The sequence below is a fragment of the Penaeus monodon genome, chromosome 10 (assembly GCF_015228065.2).
Source record: "Penaeus monodon isolate SGIC_2016 chromosome 10, NSTDA_Pmon_1, whole genome shotgun sequence".
Classification (NCBI taxonomy): domain Eukaryota; kingdom Metazoa; phylum Arthropoda; class Malacostraca; order Decapoda; family Penaeidae; genus Penaeus; species Penaeus monodon.
This window is the reverse complement of record NC_051395.1, coordinates 306,055-321,054: the sequence shown is the minus strand read 5'-3', so window position 1 is coordinate 321,054 and position 15,000 is coordinate 306,055. Positions and strand designations below refer to the sequence as shown.

General features: G+C 46.0%; 1 protein-coding gene across 1 annotated transcript in view; it reads left to right on the top strand.

Annotated features, from left to right (window-relative positions):
• The first annotated feature begins 11,687 nt into the window (after positions 1-11,687).
• LOC119578175 overlaps positions 11,688-15,000 on the top strand; it is an 11,422-nt gene continuing 8,109 nt past the window's right edge. The window contains 5 exon segments of the mRNA XM_037925912.1: positions 11,688-11,715; positions 12,091-12,226; positions 12,377-12,509; positions 14,205-14,359; positions 14,492-14,583. Coding sequence (XP_037781840.1) covers positions 11,688-11,715; positions 12,091-12,226; positions 12,377-12,509; positions 14,205-14,359; positions 14,492-14,583 — 544 coding nt within the window.

Below are 15,000 nucleotides of genomic sequence, written 5' to 3'. Positions count from 1 at the left end.
CCTTTTCCCTCTCCCTTTTCCTTCCTTTTCTTCTTCTTTTTTCCCTTTCCCTTCTTCTTCTCTTCTCTCCTCCCCCTTTTCCCTCTCCCCCTCCCTTCCTCCCTCCTCCCTCCCTCCTCTCTCCTCCCCTATCTCTCTCTCTCCTCTTCCTCTCTCTTCTCTTTCTCTCTCTCTCTCCCCCCCCTCTCTCCTCTCCCTCTCTCTCTCTTCTTTCTCTTTTTCCCCTCCTTCCTCTCCTCTCCCCTTCTCCCTCCTCTCCCCTTCTCTCCTCCTCTCTCTTCTCCTCTCTCTCCCTCTCTCCCTCTCATTCCTCGTCCCTCTCTCTCTCTCTCTCTCTCCCCTCTCCCCTCCCCCCTCTCTCTTCTCTCTCTCTTTTCTCTCTCTCTTCTCTCTATCTTTTCTTTCTCTCTTCTTCTCTTCTTCCTCCTCTTCTCTCTCTCTCTTCTCTCTTCTCTTCTCTCTTCTCTCTCCTCTCCTCTCTCTCTTCCCCCTTTTTCCTCTCTTTTTTTCCCCCCCCTTTCCCTCCCCCCATCTCCTTCCCCTTTCCCCCTTTCTCTCCCCTCCCCCCCTTTCTCCCCCCTCTTTCCTCCTACTCTCCTATCACTAATACTCCCCTACTCACCCTCCTCACCCATCCCCCTCCCCCCCCTTTTTTCTTTTCTCCTTTTCTCTTTCTCTCTCTCTCTCTCCCCTTCTTCTCTCTCTTTCCCCTCTCTCTTTCTCTCCTCTTTTCCTCTCTCTCTCTCTCTTCCTCTTTCTCTCTTTCTTTCTCTCCCTCTTCCTCTTTCTCCCTCTCCCTCTTCCCCCTTTCCTCCCCTCTCCCTCTTTCTCCCTCCTCTCCTCTACTCCTTCTCTCTCTCCTACTTTTCCCCTCCCTCCCCCTCCTCTTTTCTCTCTCTCCTCTTTCTCCTTTCTTTCTCTCTTTTTCTTTCTCCTCTTTCTTTCTCTCCTTCCCTCCTCCCCTCTCCCTCCCCCCCTCTCTCTCTTTTCCTCTTTTCCTTCTCTTTCCTCTCTTCCCCTCTCTCTCTTTTCCCCTCTCCCCCCCCCCTCTCTCTCTCTCTTTTCTCTCTCTCTCTCTCCGTTCCCTCTCCCTCCTTCTCTCTCCCTCTCCTCTCTCTCTCCCCTCTTTTCCCCTCTCTCCCCTCTCTCTCCCTCTCCCTCTCTTTTCTCTCTCTCTCCCCCCCCCTTCCTCTCTCTTCCCCTCCTTCTCCTCCTCTCTCTCTCTCTCTCTCCTCTCTCTCTCTCTCCCCTTCTCTCTCCCCTTTTCTCACCCCTCCCCCCCCCTCCCCCCCCCCCTCTCCCCTTCTCTCTCTTCTTTCCCCCTTTTCTCTCTCCCCCCCCCTCTCCTCTCTCTCTCTCTTTTCTTTTTCCTCCTCCTCTTTTTTTCTTCCCTCTCCTCCTCTCTCTCTCTCCTCCTCATCCTTTTCTTCCCCTTCTCTCTCTCTCTCTCTCCCACCCTTCCCCTTCTCCCTCTCTCCCCCCCTCCCCCTCCCCTCCCTCCTCCCCCCCTTTCCCCCTCCCTCCCTCCCCCCTTCACCCCCCTTCCCCTTCCCCCCTTCTCCCTCCCTTTTTCCTTTCTTTTTCTCATTCCATTTCATTAATTATTTCAATGACTATGGCTACAGCTTTTTGTAAATTCAGACTATTTCTCCCTTTTTTCAGAATAATACCGACATGAGCACTGTTGGAGAATGGAACGAGGTATGTAAAGAACACCAAAGATCAGTTTGACATATGCTATATTACAAATATAAAAAAAAAGTATTAAAAATCGGTCCGTCCTTGATTTTGCAAAGTTTTGCTATCTTCTCTGCTCTGGAATCATGGTGGCACTCTTTGCTTTAGCAATGAGGAAAAGCCCTTGAGCCTAGGGTCTCCGGGACTAAGACCAAGATTCAGGTTTTTTGGGGGCCCTGTTGGGAAAACCCCATTCCAGTCAATCATGCTTGTGTAGAGCTGTAAAACCCTTGGTATTTATCCATTTCTCGGGGCTATCAGACTATGTCAGTCGAGAGATTGGTCTGGCAGCAGGAGCCATTAACTCGATCAACAAGAGCATTTGGAGGTGGTATCTATGGAGAAGGACCAAGATACATATCATCAAGGCTTTGACACTGCCAACTGTAACAAGTCCCTATGCTGGAGCACGAGGTACAGTTGGCGGGCCATTGCCCAACCCGTGCCTGTTCTGCAAAATCTGGGACCACCACTCACTATAGGGCACCTACTCACCCCCTGGGGGTGCCCCCTGTTTTTCCATTGTACTTTATGGGACATCATAGCTTGGGCAGCTTGACCAGTCCTGGCATGAGATGGGCCAAGGGCCTGCCTGGAGACTTGCCATGAGGGACCCTCCTTGGGTTTGGAGAAAGGATAATTGGCCATGTACCCCCCGTCGGGGTTAGTCCCCTTATGATATATAACCACATATAATATTATATTTTATATAATATATATATATATTTATATAATAATTATATATTAAAATTTTTTTTTTATTATATATATTATATTATATTAAAATATATTTATATAATAATTATATATATTATATATAATATAATATAATATTATATATATAATTTTAATATTATATATATATTTCACTGGGGGGGTAAACCGCCCGGCAGGCCGGGCCCGACCCCGGGGAGTAAGAATGGTGACTCGATAAAAAACACCGGGGGGAAGGGAACGCAAACCACCGCTCTAAATTCCAAAAAAAATCATGGAAGTCCATGTCACCAATCCCTTTTGGGGCAGGGCACTTTAAAAAAAAAAAAAGAAAAAAAGAAAAAAATACAACATAACTACATATATACACTTGCTTGGCACACACCCCATATACATAATATATACTCTTTTCTGCACACACAACAACAACACCACACCACACCCACACCCCACACCCCAAAACAACACACACACACCACACACAAACACACACACACACCACCACACACCACACACACACACACACACCACACCAAAACACACCCCAAAAAACACACACCACACCCCACACACACACACCCCCACACCACCAAACACAACACCAAACAAACACACACACACCACACCCCACACACACACACACACACAACACACACAAAACCCCAAACACACCAAAACACACCCACCACCACACACACAACACACAAACCCCACCCACACACCCAAAACACCAAAAACCCCACCACCCAACACAAAAAAAACCCCAAAAAACACCCACAACAAACCCCCCCCAAAACCCAAAAAAAAAACCCAAAAACCCCGGGGCCAAAACCACCCAAACCACACCAACACAATTTTATAAATTTTTTTGGGGGGGGCTTACCCGATGTTTTAAGCCGGGTCCAAGACCGTCAGGCGGGAAATTGAGTGGTTCTTTTTTGGGACCCCTTAAAAACCCCCTCAAAACCAAATTAAAAAGCTCAACACGGGGAAAAAAATTTGATCATTTCCCCCCGGCCAGGAACGAACCCCGTTTTTGGGGGAAAATTTTTTAAAATTTTAAAAAATTTAATTTCAAAAGCCCCAAAAAATTTAAAAAATGATTTAAGTAGGAATTTTTTAAAGAACTTTACCCACCCTACTTACCCTTTCCAACAAACCAAAAATTATCTAAACCCAACCTAAAATAAAAATTTTTAAAAAAGAAAATTTAAAAATATAAGTTTTATAAAATAAAATTTAAAATAAATTAATATTTTTTTAAAACCTTAAATAATATTAAAAAAAAAATATAATTATATTATATTAAATTATATTATATATATATATATATTATATTATTACATATATTTTATAAATTTTTTTTATATATTTATTATATATTATTTTTATATTTTAATATTATATATATATTATTATATATATAATATTTTTATATATATATAATAATATTATTTTTTATAATATTTTATATATAATATATATATATATATATATATTATTTTTTTTGAGTTTAATTTAATATTTATTTTATTTATATAAAATATTATTTATAATTTTTTATTTATCATATTTATATTTTTTTATTATATAATTTTTTATTATTATTATATAATATATATAAATATAATTTATAATATAAATTTTATATATAATATTTGTATAATCATTTTTATATATTTATATCTATATTATTATATTATTATATATTTAAATATAATTACATATATAAATTTAATATTATATACTTTATATATAATTATATTTTTATAAAATATATATATATATTATATAATTATATATTTTAATTTAAAATATATATTAATTTTTATTTATTAAAAATTATTATATATTATAAATTATATTTTTATTTTAATTTAAAAAAAAAAATATTTTTTTTAAAAAAAAAAACCAAAAAATAAAAAAAAAAAAAACAAAAAAAAAAAACAAAAAAACCCACAACCCCCACCGCACACCACACCCACAAAAAAAACCCCAACAAAACCCAAACAAAAAAAAAAAACACCCCACAACCCCAACCAACAAAAAAAACCCCCCAAAACCCCCAAAAAAAAAAAAACCAAAAAAAAAAACCACAAAAACCAAAAACCCCCCCACACCACAACACCCCACCAAACCCCCAACCCCCACACCCAAACCACCCCACACCCCAACCCCAAAAAAAAAAAAAATAAAAAAATAAAAACCCCCACCCCACACCACACACCAAAACCCCCCCAAACACCCACACCAAAACCCCACCACCCCACCAACAACCAAACCCCACACAACAACAATTTTGTGTTTTTTTTTTTTTTTTTTTTTTTTTAAAATATTATAAATATTTTATTATATATATAATATATTAAAAACCCAAACCAAAAAAAAAAAAAAACCCCCCAAACCCCCAAAAAAAAACAAAAACCCCCAAAAAAAACAATATGTGTTTTTTTGTTTTTTTTGTTTTTTTTTTTTATTTTTATATAATTATATATTATATATATATATATATATAAAATAAAATATTATTTTTTAACAAAAAACCCCCCAAAAAAAAACCAATAAAAAAAAAAAACCCCAAGTCCCAATAAATAATAATTTAAAAATTTTTTTAAAAAAAATTTTTATTAATATTTATAATATAATTATAAAATTTTTATAAAGTTTTTTTTAAATTAAAATGTTTTTTCAAAAGAAAATTTTTTCTTTTTTGAAAAACAATTTGATTTAACTTAAGAAATTTTATAAAAAAAAAAAAAAAGAAAATAAAAAAAAAAAAAAAAGGAAGAGGGAGGTAAAAAAAAGTTGGGGAGAAAAAAGAGAGGGAAATTGGAAGGGAAGGGAAGGGGAAAAAGGGGGAAGGGGGGGGGGGGGAGAAGAGGGGGGAAAAAAGGGAAGAAAGGGAGAGGGAGAGGAAGGGAGGAGGAAGGAGAGGGGGGAAAGAAAAAGAAGGGGAAGAAGAAAAAGGGAGGGAAGAAGAAGGGAAGAAGGGGAGAGGGAGAGGGAGAGGGGGGAAAAGGGAGAGAGAGAGAAAAAGAGAAGGGGGAAGAGGGGGGGAGAGGGGGGAGAAAGGCGGAGGGGGGAAAGGGGGAGGGAAAGGGGGGGGAGAGAGGGAAGAGGGAAAAAGAGGAGAGAAGGGGGGGGAAAAAGGGGGGGGGGGGGGGGGGGAAAAAAAAAAAAAAAAAAAAAAAAAAAAAAAAGGGGGGGGGAAAAAAAAAAGGGGGGGGGGGGGGGGGGTTTTTTTTTAAAAAAAAGGGAAAAAAAAAAAAAAAAAAAGGGGTTTTTTTTTTATTTTCCCCAAAATGGCCCCGGGTTTCTATTTTTTTTGGGGGGTTTTTTTTGAAAGGGGGGTTTTTGCGAGTAGCTGGACTGAAGACTGTAGTACTGTTGAAGAGTCCCACTACACTCACCCACTCACTGGCTGCTCTCATGAAGGCAGCGGGAACACAGAAGTTTGCCGAGAGATTGTGGACTGAAGAAAGTATTGTTGAGAGAAAGGAGAATGACAGAGTGGACGAAGGGGGAGGGGGAGGGAGAGGGAGAGGGAGAGGGAGAGGGAGAGGGAGAGGAGAGGGAGAAGGAGGGAGAGGGAGAGGGAGAGGGAGGAGGAGAGGGAGAGAGAGAGAGGGAGAGAGAGAGAGGAGAGGAGAGACAGACAGAGAGAGAGAGGAGAGAGAGAGAGAGGAGAGAGAGAGAGAGAGAGAGAGAGAGGAGAGAGAGAGAGAGAGAGAGAGATTGATTTTGATTTTATTTGATAACATTTATTTACACAACAGTGTACATGCCCTGCAAAAAGCCAGGGTAGGATACTAAAGTATCTATCCAACTGGCTGTGCTCTATTTGTGTAGAGGGCTATTAGTCAAACATTATGGTTATATACATGCCTGAAGGGCTGTTCTATTATCACTGTATAAAAATATCATTTGGCTGGTAAAAAAAACTTTTATATCACTAATCATATCAAAGACCAGACCAGTGTCTATAATAAATTTAATATAATCAACGAGTGCTAATCTGTGAACTATACTATTTGATCGATAGGATGCAGTTTTTATGCAACAAAGTAATGGATAAGATTATGTGACTTGGGCGCTTTGCAAAGTTTGCATTGGTGATATGAAACTGGATTTGCCTCCAAAACTGCATCCTGTACATATTGTACAGTGTACTGATATCCTATGCATAGCCTAGTTAAAGTAACCTGCTGTCTCCAAGACAGTCCATGATAGACTTACAGGCTTTGTCTATATCTGATGTCCCAGCAATACTCTCGTAATGCCAAATAGTACCATGTCCGTCTTTTTTCATCTTCTCAGTGGTTCATACCTGACCCTCATAATCTGGAAGACAGCTAATAACACGTTTTTTCATTTGGTTGAGAGATAACAGCACTACATAATATGGATCTTCATGGGAAAGTGCTAATCTGGCTAAATGATCAACCCTGTCACACTATGATATTTCTATATGAGAGGGTATCCAGAATAGTGACACTTGGATAGTTTAGAAATTTTGTGAAGGATATTTCTAGTTACCTTGTTTTCTGAATTAAATGCAGTGAGCCTATGGAGAGTGCCCTGGCTGTCAGTAAAGACAGCCAGGTGTCACTGCTGACTCTGCATCAGTTGTGCTTGTCCAGTTGGAAATACACTCACTTTCTTCAAAATCTATATCAGGTATTAGTACACCAATCCCTGCTGCTCCATGAGGACCAATGGAGGAATCACAGTAGATTGCAAGTGTGGGTGTGCAATGAGGGGGGTGTATGTTAGTATGTCATCTATATATTCACAAGGTTAATGGGCTTTAGTCCGTTTTTGAAGCAGAGGATTTTTGGGCTCTCTGTTAGTTTATCAATATAAGCATTGCGAGAGAGATGGAGACGTAGAGAGGGGGAGAGGTGAGGGGGGGAGACGAGAGAGCGCGAGATGATTTGAGCGAGAGAGAGAGAGGGAAGGGAAGAGAGGAGAGAGTGAGGGAGAGGGACGAGAGAGGGAAGGGGAGAAGAGGGGAGAGCTGCGATCGTGAGGTGGAGCCGAGAGAGGGGGAAGGGAGAGAGGGGAGAGAGGAGAGGGAAAAGGGAGAGAGGGGAGGGGGAGAGAGAGGGAGGTGAGAGGAGAGAGACGAGGGAGGGAAGGAGGGTAGGGAGGGAGAGAAAGGAGGGTGGGAGGGAGGGATGAGATGAGAAGGAGGGTGGGGCCGGAGGGAGGGAGAGAGGAGAAGGCGGGTTGGGAATGGAGGTGGAGAAGTGGAGAAGGAGGGGTGGGGAGGGAGGAGGAGGAGAGAAGGAGGCGTGGGAGGGAGGGAGAGAGGAGGACGGGAGGAAGTGGGATGAGAACGAGAGAAAAGAAGGAGGGGAAGGGTGGAGCGGAGGGAGAGGAGAGGTGTGGTGGGAGGGAGGTGGGGGTGAGGGGAGAGAAGAACGCTTGAGAAAGGTAGGGGGGGAGATGGGAGAGAGAGAACAGGAGGGGGGTGGGAGGGAGGGAGAGGAGAAGGGAGGGGGGGGAAGAAGAGATGAGGAATGATGAGGAAGGACGAGGGTGGGGAAAGGGAAAGAGAGAAGGATGGGGGGGGTGAGAGAGGGAGAGCCGGGAGGAAGGAGGGTGGGAGGGGAGGGAGAAGAGAGAAGGAGAGTGGGAGGGCAGGGAGAGAGAAGGAGGGTGGGGAGGGAGGGATAGAAGGAGGAAGGCGGGGGAGAGAGGGGAGAGAGAACCGACGACGAAGAGAGCGAGAAGGGGAGAGGGGGGGGAGAGACGGGAGAGAGAGAAGGAAGGGTGGGGAGAGAGGGGAGACTGAGAGGGAGGGAGGGAAGAGAGAGGGAAGGGAGAGAGAGGGAGGAGGGATTGAGTTAAGGAGGGGAGGGACAGGGGGGAGAGGGATGAGGGAGGGAGAGAGAGGAGGAGAGGAAGAGAGAGAGAGGGAGGGAGGAGGAGAGGGAGGGAGGAGGGGGAGAGAGAGGGAGAGCGAGAGAGAGAGGGAGGAGGCGACCCGAGGGAAGGGGGTGTAGGGGCGAGAGGAGAGAGAGGGAGAGAGGCGAGGATGGGAGAGAGGGGAGAGGAGAAGCCGGAAGGAGCGCGAGAGGAGGGAGAGATGAGAGAGAGGGAGGAGGGAGGGAGGTAGGTGGAGGGAATTAGGCGAGAAGAGTGAGAGACCGAAATTGGAGACAGAGGAGGACGGGAGGTAGATGAAAATCAGAGAGGATATCGGGAGAGAGGAAGAGAGACGTTCTGAGGACGAATGGGGGAAGTGGGAGAGGAATCGTAAGTTGCGGAGACGAGGGATTGCGCTCAGAGAGGAGGATCGATTGAGAGAGGAGGACAGCGACGATGAGGGAGAGAAAGGAGATACATTCGGAGGCGATTTAGTGAGTGAGGGGATGGCTTGGCAGAGACGGAGGGGTGCAGTTAGGGACTTGACGCGACTGAGAGCTCGCAGAGATGGACCCGACCGACGATCGGCACCGTGAGCGAGAGCGGTGACGAGTTCAGAGACTTTGCGACAGTAAAGCGAGGGGTGGACTCGCGCCTCACTGAAGGAGAGATGAGGAGAGAGCGCTACCCTGAGACGTGCAGTGTTGAGAGAGGACTCTGGAGGGACTGACCTACAGGTGAGAGAAAGGGAGGCGCAGAGGGGAGAGAGACGAGAGAGACGAGAAGTGAGAGACGAGAGTGGAAGGAGAGAGAACGATTCGACGAGGAGAGATCGACCGAGATGAGAACAGGAGATGGATTGGTTCCAGTCTATGTGGGGGATGGGACGAGAGGAGGTCGGGGGCGAGCTGGCTGGGCGTGGGTTAGGGGGAAAGGAGATTCGAGAGACTTGGGGGGATGGATGAGGAGCGAATGGTGAGAGGCGGAGAGTGCGGTTCTGGAGACGAGAGGGAGGGGGATGGACGCGGGGTCCTCGGAAGAGAGGAGAGACGAAGAAAGAGAGAGACGAGATGAGAGAGAGATGGAAGAGAAGGAGGGTGGGAGGGAGGGAGGAGAGAGGGACGGGGAAGGGAGGTGAGAGAGCATGAGGGAGGGAGGGAGGGTGAGGGAGGGAGGGAGGTGGAGAGAGGATGGGAGGCTATCGCGAAGCAGGGAGAGAGAGGGAGGAGGGAGGGATGAGAGAGGGAGGGAGGGAGAGAGAGGGAGGGGGGGGAGAGGAGGAGCAGGGGAGGAGATGAGATGGGAGGGAGGGAGAGAGAGACGAGAGACGGGAGGAGGAGGGGAGGGAGGGAGGGAGGAGGAGAGAGGTAGAGATGAGAGCGAGGGAGAGAGGAGAGAGAGAAGGAGAAGACGAGAGAGAGAGAGAGAGAGGACGAGAGAGAGAGAGAGAGAGAGGGGGGGCACGACGAGAAGAGAGAGGAGATCGGACTGTGCGATCGGTGATTCGAGACGGAAAGTGAGCGGACGCGGAAGGCTTTAGGATAGGTGAGTGACGAGGGAAGGGAGTGGCGAGTGAAGAAGAGAGAGGAGGATGAGGTGAGAGAGAATGGCGGGACAGGGATTGGACGAGGGAGGAATGACGAGGAGAAACATGGCGAGCGGGAGAGACCCCACACGGATCGAGAGAGAGGAGACGAGAGAGAGGAGGAGAGAGAGAGGGAGGGGGAGGGAGGGAAGGGGAAAGGAGGGAGAGGGAGGGAGGGGGCAGGAGCGCGAGAGGGAGGGGAAGGGAGGTAAGGAGAGGGAGAGGAATTGGAAGGAGAGAGAGGGAGGGAGGGAGGGGGACAATGAGTTGAGGAGCGGGAGGGAGGGAGGGAATGAGAGAGAAGGGAGGGAGGTGATCGGGATAAGGGAGAGGATGAGATGACGTAGGGAGGGAGGGAGGGAGAGAGGATGAAGAGAGGAGGGTGAAGGAGAGGGCAGGGGAACTGAGAGGGAGGTGGAGAGGAAGGGAGGAAGGAAGGGAGAATTCGAGAGCGGAGGGAGGGATGGGAGGGAGGGAGGGAGGGAGGGAGGGCGGGAGGGAGGGAGGACCAAGGGACGGGAGGGAGAGAGGAGGAGAAGAAGGGACGGGGGAGAAGGGATGGCTCGGGAGGTGAGGACGGGAGGGAGGGATGGGAGGGAGGGGAGGGGACGAGAGGGAGGGAAAGGAAGGGAGGGGGGGTGGTTGGGGAGAGAGGGAGGGAGAGGAGAGGGAGAGGAGAGATGGGGAGGTGAGAGAGGGCAGTGTGACGGAGAAGGTAGGAGGGAGAGAGGGAGGGGAGAGAGGGAGGCGCGCCGATGAGATGGGAGGCGAGAGAGGAGGGAGAGAGGCGAGGGAGGGAGAGAGAGAGATGAGAGAGATGAAGAGAGAGAAGGAGCCGAGAGATGACCACAGGAGAGACGACGGAGAGACCTGGTGGCGGAAGGAGAGGGATGATAGAAGATCTGAGGGGGAAGAGGAAGAGAGACAGGGAGATGAACGAGATTTGAGTGAGATTTCAGGGAGAGATGTTTTAGATCCCGACGGAGTTGAGAGTGAGAGGATGGGAGGTAAGGAGGAGATTTGGGCTTAACTCCGATCGACGAGGCAGGAGGACGGAGAGACACGGCGTGGCGAGCCAGCAGACCCATGGTGAGCCCTCGCCCGGCTGAGGACGGAGCGATACGAGCCTTTGCTAGACGACGCGGATGAAGGACGAGAGCAACCGAGGGCGGTTGATGAGGGGAGAGGGAGGGAGGGATACGAGTTGAGGAGATTTTTGGGTTGGGAGCCTATCCAGGAGGAGGAGGGGGTAGGTGATGAGGAAGGGAGGGTAGCGGAGGGAGAGGAAGGGAGGGATGGGAGGGAGAGACGGAGGCAAGGGAGGAGGGGGGAGCAGATGAAGGGAAGGGAGGGAAGGCGAGAGGAAGGGGTGATGGGAGGGAGAGGAAGGCGTAGGGCTTAGGGGGGGGGGGGGAGGCGACGGGAGGCGAGGGAGAGGAAGGGAGGCGTGGATGATACATACGGGCTCGGGGTGCTGGGAGAGGACAAGGGAGGGGGACGGGAGGGAGGGAGAGGAAGGGAGGGAGGGAGAGGAAGGGAGGGAGGGAGGGAGAGGAAGGGAGAGAAATCAAATAAGAGAAATCAAAAACATTTTGCTTTCTTTTACTTACGATGAATTGACTCATCTGTTAAGAATCAAAAATTATGTCTTGACTGTTACTGTCTTCCAGGGAGCAGCCAGGAGCTCCGGCCAAGCCCTATGATTCTTTGGCCAAAATCGTCATTGAACCATCTAGGAATCCTACAAATTTAGAGTCCCAAAAAGCGTAAATTTGTCGCTATGAGTCTTCTTGCCCTCGCCAGTAAAGGTTAGTTCTAATTCATTATAACTATTTGGTAGAAAAACCCAAAATGAACAGCATGATTTATTGAAATGAGACAGTTTTGAAAGGATTTGGAAACTCTTGTCTCATTTTCAGTAAATCTTGTCTGTGTATTGTGGATTTTTCTACCATGGTATCAACACAGTAGTGTTTTACTATTTGTTATAATTGCTTTCTCACTAAATCAAGAAAGATTTGTTCTTCTTTCTTTGCATATATGTTTCATGTGTTATGCTTACACATTTTTGTCTCCTTCCTTTTTTTTCTTCCTGTTTCTCCTCCTCTCTCCTTTTGTATGTATTCTCAGTGGTTCATCAGGAAAAAGAACTATTACCATATTTGATAATTTCTCAATTCCAGCCAAACTTTTCTTGTGTGAGCTGTGTGGGATGAAGCTCTCCACAAGGGAGGCAAGAAGGAGGCACATCCTAGCCAAGCACATTAAGGAACGGAAGAATTTCTGCAAAACCTGTGGGAAAGCCTTCATTTTCAAATTGTGAGATGCAGTCTTAATTTTTTTTGTATTTTACCTTTCCCTTATTTAAAGGAATCAGAAAAATGTAATACCAAATTACAAGCAAAAGTAGACAACAGTTCTTCTATACAGTATTTCATACTCAAACCTCAACAAATGCAATATTTCCAGTGCCCTAAAAGCCCACAAAGCAGTACATTCAGATAATCCACGCTTCAACTGTGTGTGCGGCATGTCATTCTCTGTTCGTGCATCATATATGGACCACATCAAGAGAATCCACACCACCAGAGCCTGTCTGAGATGAAATTCCATCCCCCACCTTTAACTTTCTCTTGACAGTTACCCCTAATAATTCAACTTTAACGTGTGAGACTGTGCGCAAATCCCCGTATTGGTGGTAAGAAATCAAATGTGTCTTGATTAAATTACTATCTCCCTCTCCGTGTCTCATTATCTGTTCTTCTCATCCTATTCCTCACTCCTCCTACATAACGTTCATGCTCTCCTCCTACTTATACTCCTCATTCCTTTTCTGGTCCTCACTCCATACCTTATCCTCCTCCTTCTCTTCTCTTCCTCCTCTCTTCTCTTTCCCTTCCTCCTCCCTCCTCCTCCTCGTTCATCCTCCTCCCTTCCTCCCCCTCCATCCCCCTCCTTCATCCTTCCTCCTTCTTCACTCCTCCTCCTCTCCGACTCCTACCTCCGCCTCCTCCTCCTGCCTCCTCCTCCCATCCTCATTTCTTCTCCTCCCACCAATTCTTTCTCTTTCTCCTCCCTACTTTATTCGCTTCCTCTCCTCTCCATCCTCCCTCCTCCCTCCTTCCTTCTCCCCTCCGTTTTTTTTTTTTTCTTTCTTTTTTCAGTCTTTTTACCTCCCCCTTCTCCTAATTTCCCCATTTGTTTTTCTTCTTTTCTCCCACCTCTTCCTTTAGCTGCGCTTTTTCTCGTTTTTCCTCTGCGTCCTCCTCGCTCCTCTTCCGTCTCCCCTCCTCCCTACCTCTTCTCCACCCCCCTTTCTCCTTCCCCTCCGCTCCCCCTCCCTCCTCCTCCTCCTCCTCCTCCTCCCTCCTCCAACTTTTATTTTTCTCCTCCTCTTCCTCCTCCTCCTCCTCCTCCTCCTCCTACCTTACTACTCCTCCCCTCTTTCCCTCCTCCCCTCCTTTACGTCCTCCTCTCCTTTTCCTACTCTTCCTCCTCCTTCGACTCCTTCCTCCTCCTTTCTACTCCTCCTACTCATCACTGCTCATCACCTCCTCCTCCTTCCTCACCTCCTCCTTCTCCCCTCCTCCTCCTCCTTCCTTTCCTCTACTCCTCCTTCCTTCCCTTTATACTCCTCCTCCCTCCTTTTCTACTGCTACGCTCCTTCTACTCCTCCTCATATCCTCCTCCTCCTCAGCCGCCTCCTCATCCTCTCTCACCGCTCCTCCTCCGCACTACTCCCTCCTCTTCTCCTTGCATCCGCCTCCACCTCATTCCTACTCCGAAGCCTCCCTCCTCCTCCTCCTGCACCCTCCTCCTCCTCCTCCTTCTACTCCTCCTCCCGCCGCCTCCTCCTACTCCTCCTCCTCCTCCTCCTCCTCCTCCCTGCTGTCAGCAAAGACAGAAGATTCAAGGCCATGAGGTACAGGGTGTGGGTTGCAGTTGATCACTTAGGAGTTTTGGGATTTTAGAAATATTTTCGAAGTATTTTGGAGCCAGCTTTGGCTTTTTGTGCTTTACTCTGTTCACATGACATCATATAGGTCTATAAGTACAGTAGGAGATCAAGCCATTGGTAAAGAGATTACATGAAAATTTACATTAATTTGTAAACATTTGTAATATCAGCTGATATTTTGTTACCAATTTTATTCCAGCTAATATGTATTGTTGCTTGAATTATGCACATATTTCTGCATATTGTTTATTGCTCTTTTTGGGGGGATGCAGCTTATCACATAAACTTTTCTCTTTTCTTTCCATTAACAATCTTAACCATATGTAAAAAAATAGTTTTTATCATTTTAAGTTATTATTTTCTCCCTACTGTACAGATCGTCAAACTCTTCGCATCCACTTAATATCAGTCCACAAGCCCAAGACGATATCTTGCACCCAGAAAGGCTGCACTAAAGTTTTTTCCACAGTTGGCCTCATGAGAAACCACTATAGGTAATGAAACATCTTTTCTTGTACTACCACATTATATGATTAAATTCAGAAAAAAGAAACATTTAAATCAAACTAACAGAAAAAGAAATTGTTATCATGGTGATTACATGGATTATTATTCCATGTGCACAGGTACCACCTCAATCGAAAGTTCACTTGCGATGAGTGCGGGCGAAGCTTTTCCACAGAATCTTACATGTACAAACATCGTCTCACTCATTCAGGTACGGAGGTATTTACTCTTTGGTGTTTAATGGATAAGTGAATGTTGCTGGTTGAATCAAGGTGCTTACTTCTATTATCACTTTCCTCCTTCTGCTTGCTTGATTCATTTATATTGTTGTTGAATTTTCATGACCTCATATGACCTCTTCATATGAGGCTAAAATGTAAGTTCATGTCATTCATAACAGAATTAGTGAGTACATTTATATTATGTTTTCTTTGTTGTTATATGGCCCTTTTTCCTTTTGTAATTGATAATAGTGTGAATTAGTAATGATTCCAAAGTAATGTGCAAGTTTTAGAATAACAAGAGCAGAGAGAGAAAGACATTTTTTTCACCAGGTAGGAGAATTTACCACAATTCTGGATTATCAATTTCTCACCTTTTATATAAGTGTCTTTCATGCATCATGCAG